Raw genomic sequence first — 22362 nt, forward strand, 5'->3', positions numbered from 1 at the left:
AGTGTTAAGATTAAAAAAATGTCCAATTTATAAGCTACTTATGTTGTATCACTAATAATATGATCAATGAACTTCTAGATGCAAAACTTATTTAATGTGTCAACAATACAAAGGTATCATAATGTTGCCAAATTATTGTCAACCTGAATTTATCTCAAATATAACATTATTTTAGTGCCTATTATCAATTTCTTCCTCTGTTTGACAACATTAGCATTCCACGAGAACATACTTTTTTGCATGCGATGGCACGGAGAGCAGCTGAGGATAGCATGCAGCCCTAGCTGCTACTGCAGCGCCCAGCGCGAAGTAGCGTTCACTGCGCCTCAATGGCCCTTGCTGCTGAGGTCAGAACGGCGGAAAGAGGAAGGCGAGATCGCAGCTGTAGCGTTCGGCAGGCAGACACTGCCCCAGATCGTATTGGCCCTCAGCGGCCTCCTACTGCTGGGGTTTGAGCAATATGGATCCACCGGAAGATGAAGATCACCATCACACGGATTACTAGCAAGAATCAGAAGTAACGGAAAAAGCTTTTGCTTCCCTCATCTCTGCAATGGGTCTAGCAAAGAACAGACCGTCAATTTCAAAGTTTGTTAAAAGAATGTAAGAAATACCAAAAATATATCTCCCTCCAACACTCCTAAGAAACGCAACATCTCCCTGGCAGAACGAGGGTTAGTAGGGCAGTTTATTGGGTTGTGGCCATCACCCAAGACTGTGCAAAAGTGGGTAGAAAGAAACTAGGCTGCATCAATATCTGGGAAGATCTCAATCAGATTCTGTGGTAGAGGTTACTACACCTTCCACTTCGAAACCAAAGAGAACCGTGATTTGATATTCAAGAACGGTCCATATTTTATGGATACAAGGGGATTGTATTTGAACAGATGAACACCGGACTTTGATTCAGAAATGGACGTCCCAAATATTGTCCCAGTATGGGTAAAATTTCCGCATCTGCATCTCCACTGCTAGGGAGATGATTCAGTTAAAGCAATAGGAAACGCATTTGGGAAATACATAGACAGATGTGAGCCTAAAGAAAACATGCATGCATGCACCCAAATCTACGTGGAAGTGGATCTAGGCAAAGGTCTCCCAAAACCTATTAAAATAAAAGTGGATCAGTGGACGCACATACAACAGCTAGACTATGAGCAAATCCCCTTCAAATGCAAGATATGTCATGAATACGGTCATTTTGCAAATAGATGTACAAAAAATAGAGAAAATGAAAGTGAAAAGATTGAGGATCTGAAACATAAATGGGAACGGGTCAAACGAAAAAAGATAGCCAACAAACAACCAGTCCAGCACTCCTCTCAGCCCACACAATCTACTGAAGCTCACTCCCTCTCGCCAAAATCAAACTTAGCTAGCCAAAACCCCTTTGATCCTCTGCTCGCATCAAATCCCCCATCCCTTGGAGCCAAATCTAGATCTAGATCTAGATCTAGAACCCCACGCTCTCTAATCACCAAGCGGTCCCCCCTCTCCCCCAGAGACTCAATTCACCTCTCTCCCCCTCCCTCAGTAGATAGGATATTAACCAGAAAACAAGCTAAAGAAACATTCCCAAATGCAGAAAACAAAAAAAAAATGGAAGAAAGACAAATAAAGAAATAAGGGATGAAGCAGCAACAAAAGAAATGGCCCTGGGAACACAACAGCCCATGGACACTTATCTAGGGAAAAGTACAGGAAATATGAAGAAAAGTCAGCATAAGGGAAAAAGAGCCATGCACCACCCAACAAGTAAATAATGATAATAGTCTCCTGGAACTGCAGAGGAATGGGCACCCCTGTTAAGGAAAATGCGACAAAAGACATTTTGACAAAAGAGAACCCAGATATCCTTATGATCCATGAAACAAAAGTAAACAACCAAGAATTGGAAAATCTTAAAAAAAAGTTCAGGCAATATGAAGGGGAAGCAATCCAGGCAACTGGAGCATCAGGGGGCATATGCACAATCTGGAAAAAAGGAAGGGGGGAATTAATGGGGAAAAACAGGGCAACACTGGATTTTAACGGATCTTAAAAGGATCAACACATAAGAGAAATACAGGGTGATAAATATATATGCCCCCAACCACTATAAGGAGAAAGAACAATGTTGGGCAACAATAAAGGAAGTATTACAAGAAACACAAGCTGGAAAAATAATTTTAGGAGGAGAGTTAAATCTGGTTAGAAGTATAGAGGAAAAGTTTGGAGGAAACTTCCAAGCGAACCCATCCAGGAATTCTTTAAAAGAAATAATAGAACAGTATAGCCTTCTGGATATTCCTCCAAACAATGGAAAATATCCCTGTAATAACAAGAGAATGGGTAAAAGTAACATAAAAAAAGACTGGACAGAATTCTGATCCAAGACAACATAGCAGCAATGTACAGCTCTATCAAATCCAAAATCATTCACACCATAGCTTCTGATCATAAGTCAGTTGTAATAACAAAGGGCAAAATGGAAAACCAAGGCCCACTCCCGTTTAGGTACAGCTCAATCTAGGACAGCAGCACAAAAATCAGCGAATTAGTTAAAGCAGCATGGGCACCAAGAATATCAGGCTCACCACAGTACATATGGGAGACAAAATTAAAAAATGTAAGAACCAAGCTAAAGGAATGGGCAAAGTTAAATGAAATAAATAAAAAATAAAAAGGAAAAGAAAAAAGAGCTACAACAGAAAATGGACAGCATGCAAGCGGAAAAAAGAATGTAAAGAAGAAAGCAAGCAAGACTACCTTAAAGAGAAAAAAAAATTCTGGGAGATATACAAGGAAAACAAGAAAGAGGAGGAAGAGGCAAGACTGAAATCTAGAATCCTCTGGCTCAAGGCAGGGGACAAGAATACATCTTTTTCTCATAACAGTATGAAAATCAGAAGAGCTAGAAACGAGATAGAAAAAATACAAGTGGAAAATCAAAAAATCGAAGAAGCCGAAGAAATAAAAAGCACCCCACAAGCACTTCAAAAACCTACTGTCAACAACGGAGGAAATTGCTAAATATGAAAAAAAAATGCAGCATACAAAGAAGAAAATCAAAAAAGAACAAAACAAAGACATGTGTAAGGACCTCGCAAAAGAAGAAATTGTGGAGGCCATTTGGAACCTGCACCTGGACAAAGCGATCGGGCCAGAAGGATTCACAATAGCCTTCTACATAAATCATTGGTATACAATCAGAAAGGATTTCTTAATAATGGCAAAGAATGTTTAAAAAAAAAATGGGAGGCCACACAAGATCTTTCTATCTTGCTTTGGTTCCAAAGGAAGCAAACCCATCCACCTTCAATAGATTCTTGCCCATTTCTCTGTGCAATTCCTCCTACAAGATAATAACAAAAATAGTGGCAAACAGGGTAAAGAAAGTGTTGCACTTAATTATCTCAGAAAACCATGGAGGGTTTGTCCCAAACAGAGAAATCATTGACAATGTCATCATAGTTCAGGAAGCTGTCCACTTCAGTATCTTAAAGCAAGAAAAAGGTATGATAATCAAACTAGATATGCAAATGCTTTCGATAGAGTCAGCCACTCATATCTACTCGCTGTATTTCATAAATTGGGCTTCTCAAAAGAAATAATAGAAGTGATACAAGAATGCATATCCACTCCCTGGATAGCCCCCCTTATCAATGGAAGACCCAGTGAATTCTTTCAAAGCACAAGAGGCCTCAGCGAAGGCTGCCCTCTATCACCATTTCTCTATATAATAATGGCAGAAACTCTTAGTAGAGCATTGGAAACTCGGAGGAAAGAAAGAACTATCACAAAACTGAGAATATCAAAAGGAATAAAGACCATAAATCACTTCTTGTTTGCAAATGATACATTGTTGATGGGAGGAGCATCAACAATAATAGCAAGAAGATTCAAAAAAATAATGGATGCATTTCTAGAAGTATTAAGTGGACTTTTGAATAATACAAAATGCAAGATCTATGGGTGGAACATTCCACCAAGAACTATGCAAAGAATTTCCCAAATCATGGAAATCCCAGCACAGGAAAATTGGAATCACTTCTTCTCTCTAGGATTACCAATATCAAAAGAGATCGTGAAGGCAAAAATATGGACAAAGCAAATTGGGAAAATGCAAGACAGGGTAAAGAACTGGGGAATGATGTGGTTAAATATGGCTGGAAGGGTGATATTAATTAAGGCTCTCCTTGCTACATTACCAATATATCAATATGCACTAATCATGGCACTAGCAAGTGCCCACAAGCAGATGGAATTAATTCTAAGAAGTTTTCTCTGGCAGGGAGGGAAGCAGAAAAACAAAAAGTTTAGTTTGGTAAGGTGGGAACAAGTAGTGGTACCATATGAACAAGGAGGCTTGTCCATTCGGCTGCCTGGGCTCATGAATACAGCCCTGGAAATGAAAATTGTCTTGAGACTCATAACAGGAAACGAGCGCTGGTGGAAAAAAGCCCTCATCAATAAATATATAAATGGTTCCAAGGAGAATCTGTTGAATGGGAACATCCCAATAAGACAAAGCACCCAAGTATGGAAGCTAGTCAAAAGAGTCATTCCAATAATGGGCAGCCACATTTCCAAAACTCCAGGGAATGGACAAAAAATCTCGATATGGGAAGACAGAATCATGGAAAAAGACCCATTACAAGATCACCCGGAAATGGATGTCATTCAAGAGTGGATGAGAGAGAAAGGCTTTAATACCTTACATTCAATCTCCCTGTGAAATCAGAAGGAATGGAAAAGGCCAGCGATCCCAGCAAACAAGGAAGGACAATGGAATAAAATCAAGCAGCATCTAAAGGGGGCAACACCAATTCATCGTGATGAGGAAGACAATTACCTTTGGGACCCAAGTAATGGGCAATATACAGTCAAAACTGGATATAAAATTCTTCAAGATCAAACCAATCAGCAAGAATGGAAACCATGGAAAATAGCATGGAAATCTGAAAGTTTGCCTAAGATAAAAAATTTCATTTGGACGTTATTAAAAGGAAAAATCCTGACTGGCGAAAACCTTAAAAAAAGGGGATTCCATGGGCCATCAAGATGCCCATTATGCCAGCAGGCAAAAGAAACCATTCAACACTTATTTCAGGACTGTAAATCCTCAAGAAAACGCTTGGAGCAGCTCTTGAGTCCGTTGGAAGTAAATATAGACTATGGTAAACCATTGCCAGAATTCCTCAAAATTCTAAAGAAAGCCTACCCATATGCAACAAAGAAGAAAGTTACAATTATAAGAATCTGGAAATGCATTCCAACAGTGCTACGCTGGCAAATTTGGCTAACTCGGAACAAGTGCATCTTTAAAAACCAAAATCATAGAATTGGAAAAACATTATCCAAGACATAGGGATTAACTTCAGAAATATTCAACGAAAAAAGAACTGCCCAACCAATTATAATATCTTCAACAAGAAAAAAGAAAATGACTTAGCAAAGCCATAATAGACAACAATGGTAAAAAAGGACAGAAAAAGAAACTCAGGGAAAAACTAGAAATTGAGAATGACTGAAGAAAAAATTGAAAGTTGGAAAAGACTACAAAATAGATATTGTTTGCAATTTGATGGAGCCTCCAAGAATAATCCTGGAAAGGCAGGAGTAGGGGGGATAATTTTTTATCCAAGTGGAAAAAAAAATTGTCACATATGAATGGGGATTGGGACAAATTTCCAATAATAAAACCGAAGCTTATAGCTTGTTCATAGGGACAAATAATTAAAAAAAGAGGAATCCAAAATCCAGTAATCTTGGGAGATTCAGCCATCATAATTGAGGCAATGAACCAAACCAAAAGTCCAAGCAACGAGTTTATGAGCAGAATTATCAAAAGAATAAAAAGGAATTTAGAAGTCTCTGGTAGTGTAACTTTTAAACATATACTGAGGTGTCACAATCAGCAGGCGGATTTCCATGCAAATCAAGCAGTGAAGATGAATAAAGATTCTGGGAAAACAATGAGGAATACCATCACTCTGTGCCATAGGATCAAAATGAATTTGAAAATATTAATGTACTGGGGAAAAAAGGGACAACGCAAGACAAATCATAAAAAAAAAAAAACAACAACAACAAAAAACTCAGAAAATCAAAAAACATACAGCCCAAAGAAAGCTCAGAAAATCATGGAAAGGCAGAAGAAAAAGCGAGGAAAAAATGAGAAACAAACGATCATTGTCAGAAACAGCAATATAAGTCAAAAGGATTATGAGCAAACAAAGCACCGCTCAGAAGGAAATTGGGCCAGAGAAGGAAAAAGCACGCAAAGGACAACTCACAACTTCAACGCATGGGGAGATCGTTTCAACAATAGATTCGGAGGTAAGCTGGCAGCGCAAAAGCATCACCGCCTTAAAAAAGAGTGCATAGAGGTGCGATTTATGATTTGCTGTGTAGTTTGTATTTGCTCAAGGCCCGTGACTAGCCATCGACCCTCCATTGCACCTCCAAGCCTTCACTCTCGAAGCCCAGCTCTTGGGACAGCAAGAGCATCAGCGCTCTGCGCAATCCACTTCCTCACGCAGGCTCCCACGTGGTTTAAAAAGCACACTCAGCATTCTTCTCTCCTTGTACATCGGCCTCCTGCATCCGTGCTTCAGCTGGCAGCCATTTCACTCCCCAGCGTTCCGTTTATGTGTGGCTCTGCTCATAACTCTGTGGCTCATCCGCTCTCTGCTCCTTCAATCATTACCTTCCCCCATCCAGCTCTTATTGCAAAGTTTCGCATTTTACTTTTCCCTCTTCACATCCGCAGGCCCTATCTATTTCAAAGGCAGTATCAACAACAACAAAAAAAAAGTTCAGAACAGAGGCCACCAAATCGAAACAACGATGGATCAAGGGAGCGCAGGCATCTACAAAAAAACAAGGGGAAACAACAGTCAAATGGAGTTTAACCCCATTGAGAAGGCAGCCAAGAACGACTCATGCCCAGCTTGCAAAGGAAACAAGGTCATGATACATTCGCTACAGCAATCTCTCAAAGATCTAAGAAATGAGATGAGAATAAAGTACAGCGTCCAGAAGCAAAATATGGCAGCGCAACAAAATGAGATAAAAGATCTGAAAACCAAGTGCAAGCATCTACAGGAAGTAGTAAAATACTACAGGAGCAACACTATGAGCAGTGAAGAAGAAAACTCAGCGAACAACAACAACAGAACTGAAGTAGCCCAAGAACACTCAGCCAACAAGCCATAAACCCAATGAGAATTTATGTTATGTAAATTTGTTTTCATAGTAGGTCAATACGTCGGGCAATGCTCTAAGATAACTAAAAAAAATTATGAAGTTTGGAAATGAGGCAGAGGAGAAAGGATTGCGCTCTCGTCTCATTGCTTAGTCTACCATTGCAATATAGCTGAATGTAACTTGAGCTTGCTCTACACCCTTTTTTGGTAATATATCATCTAACCGATCTTGTTATAAAAAACAAAACAAAAAAACAATATTAGCACTCTACTAAAAAAATCACGTAGGAATGTGAAAGGGGGTGAACAAAACTTTCCCAGTGACAAGATGAGACACAGAATTCCAATGTCTTGCTCCTTGCAAATCAACATGTTACACGGTATATATAATGCATGGCTCAAAAGCAAGGAGTTGGTGACAAGAAACCAACAATATATATGCTTTGTGCATAAATTCTTCACACGGTACATCACGTAACTGTCATGCCTATTTTTTGCAAAGAACAATCAGATACAAAATGGACTATTGAATGTGTATGGTTCGTAAGAAGGGAATCCCATTGCCACTATGCCCAGGGAGAACAGATGATAAAGAATGTCCTTTGGTGAAAAAGTAAAATATATTATCCCTGTAAACAATAAATGAGTGAGAAATTCACAAGCAATCTCCTAGGAAATTGAATTGGTGGCATACATATGGTGAAGGGCATGTATTTAATGGTGTGCATAGTCAGCTAGCGAAATTAGCAGTACTTTTCATCAACCTCTGAAAAAACCCCATTTAGGATTCAATATTTCATTATATCCTCGAGGCCTATTAACTGAGATAGCAACATTATGAGATGATATTGCTACTAATAAACCACTCATTTTTAATGGGGAACTCTGGGGATAGACACTAGTGTTTCATTGACAGTGAGGTTGAGCTAGTAACTAGTTCAATGTGTTAGGATGAGAAAAAATATCATAATTGAAGAACCAATCCCATAAGAGAACGAGGCTTTATCAAAGGAAGTAGGGATATATTGTTTCAGTGGTTTCGAGAATCAACTGTAACAAAGCAGAGTTTGAGTTTGTGAGAAATTTTGGACTACAGTACATCGCTCATCAAAACCAACGCCTCATTACCAATCGGCATGTCCATAATTACTCTTCGAGAGGGTTGATCACACACGCAAAGCAGTTGGTGGAAAGAATTCCCTTTCTTGGAAAAGGGGGATCAAGGGCTAGTGACTCTCTTTAATAAGGTCACATATTTAATATCACTCAAAATTTTGTACTTGCTCCCAATACTCATTTAGAACTAGCTTATATCCATTTTGAACTCTGGATCTATCAATCGTGGAGAGGATCAAATCTCTCAAGGTGTAAACTTTTTTTGAGTGCAAATCTTGAAGAAAGTTTTGCACCTCAAAATATTTTATCCCTCTTATGCTTGATATATATATATATAATCTCTCAAGGCAACTCATTTTATTATTATTTTTTTTTAATTATCAAGACAGCATTAATAATTATTAATTATAAATATTTATTTTTATTTTTATTTATTTATTTGTAATTTGACCAAGTCAAAATATTTAAATAACATAACAGCACATGACATCTTACATACTAGGTTGGAGAGAGGCTACTAGATTGGAGAGCACCTCTTAACACAACTAAGACTGATTGATTGAATAATTTTTTGTTTCTACTCTACCAAATTTTATAGATTATGGTCGTACAAGACAATTGAATTAGGCTCTGGAGTTGAATGACCCTCCCAAGTCTGTCTTCTAACATTAGATAGATTTCAGAAAATAAGAAATCACCATAAAACATATTTTCCTGGAAATTCAATTAGCAATTTTCCTATATCGAAAGCCGCAAGTTACCTGTCCCACAACATTCAGGTCCAATTGCATCCTCAATATACATGTTCAACACCAACTTTATTCACCCCACAAACAGGGCAATCTGCTTGGTATTGATCCCTCCATCTTTAAGTCATGTCTTAGCAGAGAAAAGAGTTGTGAGCAAGCCTCCAGTGAGTTACAGTTTCACAGGGTCTAACATGCTTCCGCCACATACTCTATAATAAGACTGATAAGGCCAGGGAAGCTTTACTGGGGGATAAATCAGTCTGTGGACCAGGGAAGCTTAATTGAGTTGCATGCAGAAGGTAGATGACGGATGAACCACCTTCAGCCCCAATCTTTTGCATTGTGCGAATCAGTCTTCTAGAGTATGAGTGGAGTTTAGGATTTAGGGAGGCTTTATTGGAGGCAAGGGATACGACCATTTCTGTAAAACATACAAGAAACAATAGTGCCTAGTTTTAGGGAACACCCATCAAATCCCGCTTTCAAAGTTTTATTGACAAATAAATCTTTCTACTTGTAAATGACAAATGGGAATCATGTAGGTGTACCTGCAAAGGAGTAGGATTATTGACTAAGTTTTATCCCCGTATTATTTCGGAGGGGCTAGACAGAACAGGTAAACACAAACCCTGATACTGCAGGAAGGCTTAGCAGACCTGAAAGACCCATAAAGAGAGGTCTGAAGATATGAAACGGTACAAAATCTGAATAAACTTGTCAATAAAGGGGAGTGCTCAGTACAATGCAAACTATCAATATAAGTTAATGATGTGATACTTTTATACAAATGAGATAATGCAATAAATTTTCCCCGGGTAAACACTAAGGGGTGATGTTAGAATTACTTGTACGTAGATATCTCTCTGCTTGCAATTGGCAAATGGAAAATCAGGTAATTGACAACACAGAAGATTGAAAATAGGTTTTACTAATAAGGGAATAATTTTCTTTGTTACCAAGTTCAACACGAAATGAACTAAAGATAGCAAAATGTTCAAAAACATCTAAAAATAGCATAGGTTCATGGCTCTGCAATATTCACTCTTTCTTCACAAGTACTCAATTAAACTTCCAAACTAACTACAGCTACAAATCAAGTTTAGTTAACAGTATATTCATGGCCACAAGTTTTCAATATAAACGAAGGCTATATTCCAAAGCTGTAAATACTAAATATACAAAACCGAATGTAACAATTTTGAAGTTCCTGGTAACAGGCATTCTAATTGCAAGGCTATTGCCGCTCAATAGCCACATCACAAGCCATGCTAGAATGAATTAAAGTGACATTTATGCTCTTTGCTGGTAAAACCGGCTGTAATTTTCCCAATTCCTTGCTTATCTTCTGGCACATGAAAGCGCTTACATAAGCTACTCCCGTGACTTTGAAAAGAAAGTGGATGCTAAAGAAGATGATGATGAAGAAGATGTAGGTGACTCCCCTCCATATGTTTTGACAGACTTTGGGAATTCACTTCCTGATGAGAAACATGTGAACTTGTTTCTCTGTTGTGTAGATTTCACTGGAGACCCTGCTGGCGAGCTTTCTTCCGTATCAGAGTAGGTATGCATTGTTAAACGTCCATCCAAATAATCTACAATTGGTGAATCTGGTACGTTCACTTTATATAGATCAGAAGCAGCAAGGCCAGATTCACTAGTCCACTCACTAGCATGTCCTCTGCCATTTGCTGTGCTGATATTCTCAGGTTCTGATGCCCATGAAGCACTTTGGCTACGAGGACTCCAAGGAGCATCCAGTTCATATCTTTGGTCCCTTTCAGCTCTCTGCCATAGAAAAATTGACAATTTGTCAGGCTCTCCTCAGCATGCTTTGAATCTCTAGTCTCAACTGGTTCTTATTAGCAAAACAGATCTCACCCTAGAGTGAAAGATGTACCTTTTCCTGACTATACCTTTTCAGACTCGTATGGAAATTCCATGGAGTCCACTGGGCAAGCAAGGGCCTTCAACTGCTTACTAAGAACAAGTATGGTTTCCTGGCACTCTGCAAGCTTCCCTGCAGCCGCAGCTATGTCCTTTTCCTGAAAATACAGTTAAGTACAAGTTACTCCACTGCTATAGGGTTTTAACAAACATTATTGCAAGTGTCTAGGTAGAACAGACTGACAAGGGAAGGCTGTAAAACCAACACATCTTAATAGTTTATGTTAGGAACTGAAAACAGTGCAGGAACTATTATGCATTAGTATGACCATAAACTTTCCCTCTGTAGAAAATCAGAACACTAAATGAGATTGAAAATTTATGAAAAAGTAGAGAATGCTCTGTATTGCATGAAAGGGTTCCTCATTTTCAGATTAAGCTTATCATCTGCACTAAAGAAATATGGTCACCTCTCCACTGACCTATAAATGAATGAACCTCGTTAGCCTGTATAAGATCAATGAAAATTTTCATTGGCATCACTGATTTCCATTTTCCGATGTGTTAAATTTAGAATGATGATCCCTTTTAGAGATTGAACTAAGTCTCAAGGTTGTCAGGGATGTTTGTATGAGAATCAGTATCAGGTTACTGTCTAATTTTATCCTTTATTTAGATAGTTTCCACTGGATGAAGGGAAGTATCATTTGCGGTTGTGCACTTAATAGTCCAAAGTTAAACTATATTGTGTTTTCAAACCTTTTCAGATCTACTTTTTATTTTTTTCTAACTGAGTTGGACAAACAAAGCATCCATCCAGCAGACATTCACACAATATATTTTCCTTAAAATCTCATAGGAAAGATGGAATGCTGAGTATCAATGTAACTCTGAATGAGCAATGCTGTCAGAAGCTTTCCATGTGACTGTACTGGTATCCACTCCTCATAGCTCAATAAATTGTGAAACAAAAGGGTAAAATGTGTAATGAAAAATTTCAATGCGCATCTGAAGTAAAAAAATAAGAAAAGAAATTGCTCAAAGTGAACAATGATTTCTTCAGCACTTATAGGTGGTTAATATTAAATAGTAAATACCTGTCTCTTCCTTATATCCTCCTCCAGAATTGCATGTTTGGAATATTCAAAATCGCGTTCCTTTCTGTGTGATCATGGAGAAATACAACTAGGATTAGAACAGATACTCCAGAAGAAAAACCACCTAAGGACATACTAAACGTGTGGGAAGGATCCTTATAGTGCTCCACATATCTTTCCAAATAAACATAAGCTTGCCATGAAAATGAGTTTACAGCAATGCCACTAACCTTTGTAACTGCTCCTCTAAAGCCTTGTACTTGGACATGGCATCTTGGCAGTGCATTTGTTCTGCTTGAAGCTCTGACTCTAAAGCATCCACTTTTTCACACAATTTTTTCATCTCATTTTCACTATCCTTAAGTTGAGATTCAATATCTGATTTACGTAAAGCCATAGCTCCTAATTCATACTCTGATAACTGCCTTGATTCCTGTGCAGAAGCAAGCTGCTCTTCCAGGTTTTTCACCATTTCTTCAGACTCAGTAAGTTGGTCTTGCATCTGTTCAAGTTTCTCTTTGGTTGCAGCCAGTGCAGTTTCTAGATTAGTATTTTTGGTCTCCAATCGCACAAGCTCCTTCTCTATGTCTGATTTATGTGAAGCCATAGTTCCTAATTCAAACTTTAATGACTGCTTTGATTCCTGTGCAGAAGAAAGCTGCACTTGCAGGTTTGCCACCATTTTTTCAGACTCAGTTAGTTGGCCTTGTGTGTGCTCAAGTTTCTCTCTGGTTTTAGCCAGGATATTCTCTAGATTATCTTTATGGGTCTTCAATTGCATAAACTCCTCCTCTAAATCTGCATATCTGTGTACATGGGTCTTCAACTCAGATTCCAATGCTGTTTTTTCAACTTGAATGCTATTAAGCTTCCGAATTATGCGAAAATTTCCATTCAGCAAGGGAAATTGAACGCTATTATTACTTTCTTGTCCCGAAAGACTATCTTTACTAGACCAATTATTGCGCAAACTAAACCGGATCGTGTCAGAGGTTTGACTTTCGAAGTCAGTGGCTTCATTTTGTGAAATTTCATCATAATCATGTGCAGAAATTGTCCTAACTAGGGATAGGAAAGCTATTAGTTCAGTAATTAACTGTACAATTTTTTCTTTTCCAAGTAAAAACCGATCCACTAGTTCAGCAAACTCTGGAATTCTGGCATCTAGCCTATGAACTTCAGAAGCTCTGAGCTGTGTATTTCCAGGTTGTTGAGTTATACATTGTACGAAGTTGACAACACTGGAAATAGCAGTTGCCAACTCTACTTCAATAACACGAATTTTACTTCCAGAATCAGAAAGGGAAGTCAATTCTACATTCATTAAAGGTCTACTGCAAACATAAGGATCAGTTGCACTTTCATCAACTACTGTTGCATTTCTTACATCCTCCAATACCTTGTGCAAGTCTGCACCCTCAGCTTCAGTATCGAGGATTACATCAAGCTTATCTTGAAGACTAACTAAAGCAGATTCATTCAAACCATTTTTAGCTTGCAAAGCAGTCAATTTTTCTTGCAAAGAAGTTAGCTTTTTAACCAAATCAGAGCATTCCCGATTGGCAGCTAGAAGCTCCAGCTCTCTTTGTGCAAGAGTTTCTTCCAAGGAAGCCTTATCTTCTTGAACAGATGAAGCACTTAAACCTCCTACAACATTCTTTTCAGTCAATTTATTCACTTTTTCTATTCCTGTCTCACCCAATCTAGCAGAAGGCATGGAGGCCAATTTCTCCATTTGAAGAAAATCATCCATCAAATCAACCTTGGGTGCATCACTAAGCTTTTCAATTTTGCCAGAAACTTTTTCTTTTTTAAACTGATCCAGTTCTGCAATCAGCGCTGAGGCCCATGACTCTGCACTAGGATCACCATCATTTCCATCTTCAGAAATTGAGGTCATGCTTGGTGGATTGCTTGTACTCCCACTTCTTGATCCTTCTAAATGCAACTCAAGAGTAGGTTTCTGTCGCTGTCCCATCAAGGATTCTAACTGTTCCTCAACACTGGAAAGTTTGGCAGCTGTTCTAGCACACATAACTCTAGAAGCCTTAAGCTCACTGTCTCGCTTTAATAAAGTGTCTTTTAACATCTTAGATTTTTCCTCCATTGCTAACAGGCGTTCTGTAAGATATTCAATCTCTTTCTGAGTATGTTCCCGGTGACTATCATTTGAAAACTCCGTAGAAGAAATAGGTGAAGTGGCACCCCTACCGAGAGACTTCCTAAATTTCACTTCCCCAGCTTCCTTTCCAGCTGTCTCTACTTCAAGTTTCATTTGAGCAAGCGAAGCAGGCCCTGGTAACCTTTTGCGCACTAGACCCCTCAGTCTCTGGCACTCAGCCTCCAACTTAGCAGTTTTTTTAACAGTTTCTGAATGTTGCTTGGTCGCTACCTCTGCAGATTTCTTACATAGGTCCCTTTCATCAATTATCGAGTCCATTTCCTTACTGAGTGATTGAAGCTTGTATTTGAGGGCAGTATTTTCACTTTCTAATGATTCAAGCTTCACCTGAAGAACTTTGATCTCAGCCTCAGCTTGATTTTTGGCTTCATGTATTTCCATTAACTTTGAACTTTCTTGCAGAGAATTACCCATTGTATTATGCTTTGCTTTTTCCTCAAGTAACAGCTGCTCCAATTCAACTATTCTGGCATCAAGCTCAAACTTCATTTTGTCCCATTCTATGGCCTTTTTCGCCACAGCCTTATGAATTTTCTCCTCATTTTCCTCTCTTACTTGCCGAAGCTGCCTCATGCATTCTTTCAAAGCACCATCCAAATGGCTAACTCGATCTTCTAGTGCAAGCTTTTGCTGAGTTACGGTATCAAACTGTTGCTTTAAAGCCATTGCTTCTGTTTCAGCCTTCTCCCAACCTAAAAGAAATACAATCGACTTCATCATAGTAATCGAAGAGATGAGCTTATAGAATGACTTCATTCTGTTCTAAGACCAAAAGAAAATTAAATGTGGTCTTGAAAGCACTAAGAATTAGAAAGCTCAAAACTGCAAGTTCTATATTTGCCAGATTTTCCAAAGGAAATCCTGCATCCTAGGATACAATATAGTTGCAACTAAAGATGTGCCATATAAATGATGAATGAAATCCCCATGCTGATCTGATAAATTCAAGAGGAAACAAAGGCTACCTGACACAGCTTCTTCCGCTACTTTGGCATGCTGCTTCACCAAATTATCCTTGGCAGTATTGTCTGAAAGGACCAGCGACAGCTTTTCATTCAAACTCTTTAGCTTCTCCTCTGACTGTTGCCACGCCATCATTGCCTCTTCTGACATGTGGGCATGATTTGCAGCAGCTATGGAAGTGTCCTGTTGGACACAAATTCAGCTATGCAGTCAAAGAATGGTGTTTAGCATGGCTGCTTCCAAATAAATCACGCTAACTGGAAAATGTAGAGATCTAGTACAGAATTGCAAGTATAAATGGCAACTTAGTGCCATGGACTAGCTTTTCAGTTGTCTCAAACAAAAAATGCATTTCAATAAATGGTATGGCCACATATAAAGGAAAGGATATGTCTTGACTCTTATGATAATTCAAGCTTGAACATATCATACAAGCCTTTCCTTTCCAGACTGAAATGCAAAAGCAAAAACACAAACTAGACCCACAACAACACTGCTGTGCAAAAGTATAAAATACTAAAGGCCAAAACATTTAATTTGGTACAAATTTCAAATAATCCAAGGAAAAATTTATTCCTCTTTCCTTCCTTCTACCATTTAGTTCCATCATCTTTCCCAAATCTTTTCTTAGGTTCAGGTTAGAATAACATCAAGTTCATTTTGGATTAGGATGGAGTCTGCCTTGACCAGTTAAGACCCCAACACGAATTTACTTAACCCTTAACATTGATGTTTGTCGACTGGTTAGTATAGAGATTTCACCATAAATATAGAGTCTGTACACAAAATAGAACAAAATATAGATATCATCTAGGGCATAATCTGTTTACTCCATCACTAACATATTAGATAAATCATAATACTCAGAATCTTCTGACAGATCTAACCATTATTTTTTGTAGTCTATTTCTCATAACCTAACATATTCATACCATCTCCATTTTGTTCTCACATCATCTCTTTATCACATAAACGAATTCAACTCTTCATGGTACAGACCCATTCGTCTTATATATGTTTACTTAATCCATAATTTACAATAGTTAATTACTATTAATGATACCGACACAAGCATATCACCCCTCAATCCACTCTCCCAACTCTTAATCAAAACTTTATAAGCTTTGTTAAGCCACTGACCTGAGCTTCTAAGTCAAACTTTATGCTTACATCGAGACAGTACAATACAATGTCAATCTGCATCTCCACACTTCAATCTATAGTCAATCCAATCAGCATAAAACACTCCAGCTCCATGAGTTTTCAATCTACTTGTTTCTATGTTAATAATAGATTATAATATGTACTTGTATAATGTCATCCTATACTGGCATTAGTCACTGTGACCTGCATGTAGTCGTCACTCTCTTATACTATGTGCTTATCTATCTCAATCCTGGTTCAATCCTCCTTGTGCTCAGTTTATGATTGCATATTAACCAACCAGTCAAAAATCCGAGATTTTTCAGGTTCAAATATACAACTAAAAAGTTAAAAATTTGCAAGACACAAAAACTCTTAGGTATAATTACACAATTTTATGCCTAGATAGGTTAGCATTTGGCCTTAATCCCAAGCTTTTCTTCACTCTCAGAGAAGTTCTATAGCCAAGTTTCCATGGCTATAAGTTTATACATCTTTAAGGCAATTCCTTCATCAATTTTGTTCGCAATGGAAAGTTGATCATTATTCATCCCCTGAGCACTTACTTGGCATATTGCATCCATAACATCTAGGAAGCCTTGTTTGAAAGAAAATCTCAAAGTCCCTCAAGCATTACCTGATGACAATAGCTACTATGGAATAAAACCTAGAAAATCCTACTTGTTTCTCCTCTACAACCACTTCTATCTTATTATACTTTATTTGTCTAAGCTCCTCGTTATTCTACTCCTTTTGCAAGGAAACCTTGTGCTCATATTCAAAGTTAAAATCTTTAAAATGCCCTATCCTTTTCAATGATGCCATCGGTTAATTGAACACCCATTTCTCTCCCACTTAAACAATTATCCACTCTTCCTTAATTAGTGTTGCACTTTCATGGTAAGTCCAACAGAATCCATGTAACAAGCAGCTAATCCCCCAAAACAAGTTCAGTTCATCCAATCGATCAGGTGAGTTAGTTATTTGTCAAACTCAAGATCATGTGCACACGGGGATTAATGGCCTCTTCAACTTGGGAATATATTTGGGTTTCTACATTTTTCATCTTTGGCAAACCATCGACTATTACTTCTCTATGCTCTCTTGAAAATAGTTCTTTTACGAGTTTGATAGTTTATTTGTTTGCTTAAGTAGCCTTTTCCCCATGCTCAATGATTCCTCAATGCACTTCTCTTTGTTGTCTAACTTTTGTCACACTATTAGAGTGTTGTGTCCTCGATCCAAATTCCAATTAGTACCATGAAGTAAAACTTCATGGTACTATGAAATCCCCATCTCAAATGCACAAACTTCATCGGTTTCTATGAAATCCCCATCTCATTCATCTCATGTCCAACCAAACAAAAACTTACAACATTGATTTTACATCTCCTAAAAGCCACATCAGACAAGCACACATCTAGTGAAATAGGAATGGTTTTTACCCAATATTCTAATTCTAACAAATCGTGCAAATTACCAGAGATTTAATTAGTGATTAATCCCATCAAAGTGTATGGTCCTAAAGCCACCTCATAACACCAATCATTCATGAGTATTGTTTTTGGATTTTATTTTTTAATCCACTACAAGACTACCATTGGGAAAATCAATGAGAGCATTCAGAGTGCTTGTCAAATTCACAGAATATTGAAGTGTTTGACAACCATTTTATTGTTGGTCATTGTACTGAAGAAAAATAAAAAGAGTACTGAAAGAAACGAGTCCAATATATAAGTTCCAGTGCCATTTCTAGCAAACCTTAAGATCCACATAAACAATATCTAGAATATTGGAATTCTCAACAACCATTACAATCGTTGGACTTACAGTACTCTAGTTGGTAAAGAAAGTAATTAGAATAACTGGAAAATCAGAATTACCATTGGGAAAATCAATGAGAGCATTCAGAGTGCTTGTCGAATTCACAGAATATTGAAGTGTTTGACAACCATTTTATTGTTGGTCATTGTACTGAAGAAAAATAAAAAGAGTACTGAAAGAAACGAGCCCAATATATAAGTTCCAACGCCATTTCTAGCAAACCTTAAGATCCATTATCTACATATACAATATCTAGAATATTGGAATTCTCAACAACCATTACAATCGTTGGACTTACAGTACTCTAGCTGGTAAAGAAAGTAATCAGAATAACTGGAAAAACTAGTTTCACTAGCAAAGTACACTCCAAAGCTAGTAAGACTCAAGGTCTAGATAATTAGTTAACACAAGACTTTTCCAGGGATCAAATTCCTTACTTTACCAGGGATGAAATTCCTTACACATTACAAATATAACAAAATACTCAAGTCATTGTCAAGCAGGTTGTGGTCAAGCAGTAAATCAAGTGAGTCTTCTTTACAAAGACTTGGGTTCAACCCCGCCAAAAACACGTTGCTCTGCTAACACAGCCAATTTGTTGTGCTATCTTGTGATACCTCATAGTCAACTGAGCCTTGGGGGTTTGTCCTATGCAGGAAGACAAGACCAAGTGCAAGCCCTGGGTGCTTTTGTTGGAATAAAAATCCCTCAAATACAGCTCCTCAGCCAAAAGTTTCTGGCCAATAAGGATCGTTCCCCAAAGGATATTTAACCAACTAAAAAGCACACTTTAGAGTACACACTCCACACTTATTGGTTAGATGTCAAATAATAGAGGGAATCCTCCAACAACTCTAAGCACTATCTCTTCCACTCAACATTTTTTTGGATAACATGTTGACATCCTCTCCTATTTACATCCTACCTTGTAGCATCAAAGCATGCAAGTTTCCTTAATACAATAAACATATTATTACCAATCACTTTTCTCTTTGGGTTGTCATCAACAATCACCCAACATCTATCTTACTAGCTTAATCGAATTCTCCCCTATTCATTAGATACAATGCCACTCGATCATTGTACTTCTTCATTTGGAGTTCGTTACACAAGTTACCATTCTGGAACTCTTAATCCGCTCTACGCATTTTGGATTTGTCCTGTCAAGGAAACGTTGGTCTTTTCTGCATTATTATTGGTACACTCATCTAATGTTGGTTTATCTCAACAGGACTTGATCTACCTGCTTAAGCCTATCTCACTTCTTTGCTCGCTCAATTCCCCAGTAGCTTCATTGCCAGACATGTATAAGCCAGGTGGAAAATATTTCTTTGACTCAAATATGCCAATAATTGCTTTGGAGAGATGCCTCAGGGTTCCAATATAACTGCATGCTTATAGGTACCTACATTCTCACCATAGCTTGGGAGATAAAAGAATTCAATTATGGTGCAGCCTTAAATGCATTACAAATTAGACCCAAGAAAAAATCGAAAAAAATTCAAACTTATTCTTTTGTAACTTCAAATTTCACCACAAGAACCTGGCTCAGGTGCAGTTACTAATAAATACACTGGTGAGAGCACTGCACATTAGACCCAAGCAAAAATCCAAATTTTTTTCAATCTTATTCTTTTGTAACTCCAAAATTCACAACTAACAAACGGAACAAGACCCTGGGTCAGCTGCAGTTACTAATAAATACTCTGGTACGAGCATTACAAATTAGACCCAAGAAAAAATCCAATTTTTTTTCACATTCTTTTGTAACTTCAAATTTCACTACTAGCGAAACGGAACAAGACCCAGGGTCAGGTGCAGTTACCAATAAATACTTTGATAAGAAGGGAATTAATACATCTCAACATTTTATATCAACACAAATCCATATCATTTACAGATGCTACATACTTCAAAAAACCTTAGGTAAATAATATTTGTGCGCTCAAGGGGGTTAGCTCAACCAGTTGTTGCCAATGTTGCTGGCATCTGACCAGCTCCATTTCAGGAGATTCCTGGTTTGAATCACATTGGGTGAGGCACACTAGTTTACGCCAATGAGTTTACTTGAATGTCGAGAAGAATCCCTTGGACCTCCCACAAGATTTTCCTTGGAAAAATAAACATAAAAATGACACATATGGAAGAATTACGTCCATGGTTCAGGCTATGTAGCAAAATTCAGGTCTTTCCTGAAAACAGTTTTGTTAGATTTCCATGTCATTCAGAAGATTATGTATTACAACTGCCCACAATAACCACGGAAAAAATAGATCAAGAAAAACACACATTGTATTTCTGAATACTATGTTAAATCAGCCAGCCAGAAATGCTGAAGTTTTCAGAACAATGCGTGTAATCACATGCACCTTCCGCGAGACTAAAAGATAAATTCCATCAACTTTAATTATTAAGCAGGTCTGAGGGACATCTCTTAGACGCAATCACTGCATCAAATAAAATGGTTCTATGAACAGTACTAGTCATTTTCAGTCACCTGATCATCAGAGTGTCTCGAAGAATGAACAGGCGATGATTCCGAGCTCCCAATTAGGCCAGTAATTCTTTCTGAAGACCTTCTCCTCCAAGACCAACTCCGCCCATCCATCTTGCACTAAGACCTGTAGACATATACGCATTAGGCTGATATTCCAAGGACAAAGACCCTCTTGCACCTGCGAAGGTGTTTGCCAAGACCTCCATACCATTACATTCAGCAGATATTATTCAAATCTCGTCAGCTATACACCAGCTAAGTTACCAGAATTGAAAATATGAACAAAACATAGCAAAATTTCTCGAAAGGTGAAATGTGAAACAGAAAAGATGCAGAGTGCCAAAGATCAAACTCCATTGCATCCCTGACATATTAAGGTCACTGATTGTGATTGGTCATTCCTAGAACAAGAATATACTTCTAATATTTATTTTCTTGCACACAAACATTATTTCATATAAAGTCCTTTACTCCCTTTCAAAAACTATAATCTATACTGCAATGCATTACATATAACCCTAGTTGTAAAACCCAACACTGTCCGTAGCATTTTTGTGTGTCTGAAAAAAAAACTGGTTTAACTCAAATCCGTAACCAGAAAAAGATACCTTTGATCTACTGATAACCCCTGAATTAAACAGCATTTACAGAGAATGATTTCATGGGCCCAGAGAAAATGGGTCACAGAAGACTCATAACAGCATTCCGTGTATAAATCTGTACATTTCCGAGCAACCCATACAAAGCTTTGCTTGGCTTATTTACAGACAACCCAACTGGTGAAATGGGCCATGGAGATCTCTAAATTAGGCTATACCGCAATGAACTACCTCCTATAGTTTTAGGTTGGTAGATTACAAAAAGAAAATGTAAGTAAAAAAATCAACACAAACAGTATCAGGTCCTAGAAGAGGAGCAGCTTTCAACTCTACCCAAATGCTTCTATCCATTCTACAGTTCAAACAGAATATTTTTTGAAAAAAACCAACACAAAAAACATCCATGAGTACAGTTTAAATTTAAAAAGCATATATACCAAAAATAAATACATGAATCCATCTCTATCATTCCTCAACAAACAATGCAGGATGATAAAATGAAATTCCATACATTTACACTCTTCCATTTTCATCTTTTTGGGTATTTTCTCCTCTTTTTACGAGTCTGCTTTCACTTCCCCTCTTCCTGCTCGCTGGGTCAACCTTCTTGTCCGAAATAAAACTGTCATGCCCTTTCCTTTTCGATTATTCAATTATTCCCCTCCTTTCCCGCTACACGGACACTTTATCTTAACAATCTCAAATGTTTCAACTAACTTACCTTTCACTGCTATCCACATATATTATTATTGTGTTTCTCGAAATAGATTATAGTTTATAAGGTATGTTGTCGCCTTCAGTTCGCTGGGTTGGAACGGGGCTGCATTTCGATGGATAAATTATTTGTCAGAAGGTAATTTAGCTGTTAAGTATGTTCAAATTCCGCAAAATTTGTCATCTAAATTTGTTGAAAAATCTGTACGTTGAGCCCATTGATTCTCTAATTGTCAAATTTGACAGGCGGGCTGGATTTCAAATTCCAACCGTGAGTCGAAGTTTATCCAAATTAGGTCAAGTTTGATTATCGCTGATTGTATTTAGGTTTTACTTTAAAATCTTTATCCCTAAAGTGACACACGCGTAGAAAATTGCTCCCACCTGTCATTAAATAGTTG

At 37.8% G+C, this 22362-nt stretch overlaps 1 protein-coding gene across 3 annotated transcripts; it reads right to left on the bottom strand.

The window, feature by feature from the left end:
* Positions 1-10085: 10085 nt before the first annotated feature.
* On the bottom strand, positions 10086-21977 carry LOC149143753 (uncharacterized). 3 transcript variants are annotated; one of them, XM_089446523.1, is made up of 7 exons: positions 21759-21977; positions 20649-20772; positions 15187-15367; positions 12270-14913; positions 12040-12103; positions 10972-11100; positions 10086-10843 (listed from the first exon to the last, which is right to left on the bottom strand). In XM_089446523.1, the coding sequence occupies exons 2-7, from the start codon at positions 20757-20759 to the stop codon at positions 10427-10429; spliced, it is 3546 nt and encodes a 1181-aa protein (XP_089302649.1). In that variant the 5' UTR covers positions 20760-20772; positions 21759-21977; the 3' UTR covers positions 10086-10426. The 3 variants fall into 3 exon arrangements, with proteins under 3 accessions (XP_089302649.1, XP_089302648.1, XP_089302650.1); XM_089446522.1 differs by lacking the exon at positions 21759-21977 and adding an exon at positions 21257-21633; XM_089446524.1 differs by lacking the exon at positions 21759-21977 and adding an exon at positions 21257-21634 and having other exon boundaries at positions 10708-10843; positions 10956-11100.
* Positions 21978-22362: the final 385 nt, after the last annotated feature.

Source organism: Pinus tabuliformis, chromosome X (assembly GCF_031772625.1).
Source record: "Pinus tabuliformis cultivar Carrire ecotype Pingquan chromosome X, CPIR1, whole genome shotgun sequence".
NCBI lineage: Eukaryota > Viridiplantae > Streptophyta > Pinopsida > Pinales > Pinaceae > Pinus > Pinus tabuliformis.

Coding starts and splice junctions, on each gene's coding strand:
- LOC149143753 (XM_089446523.1), bottom strand. CDS start 20,759: ATGGATGGGCGGAGTTGGTCTTGGAGGAGAAGGTCTTCAGAAAGAATT. Junction 14,914..15,186: donor AGCGGAAGAAGCTGTGTCAG/GTAGCCTTTGTT, acceptor TATTTCTTTTAG/GTTGGGAGAAGGCTGAAACA. Junction 11,101..12,039: donor AGGATATAAGGAAGAGACAG/GTATTTACTATT, acceptor CTGTATTTTCAG/GAAAAGGACATAGCTGCGGC.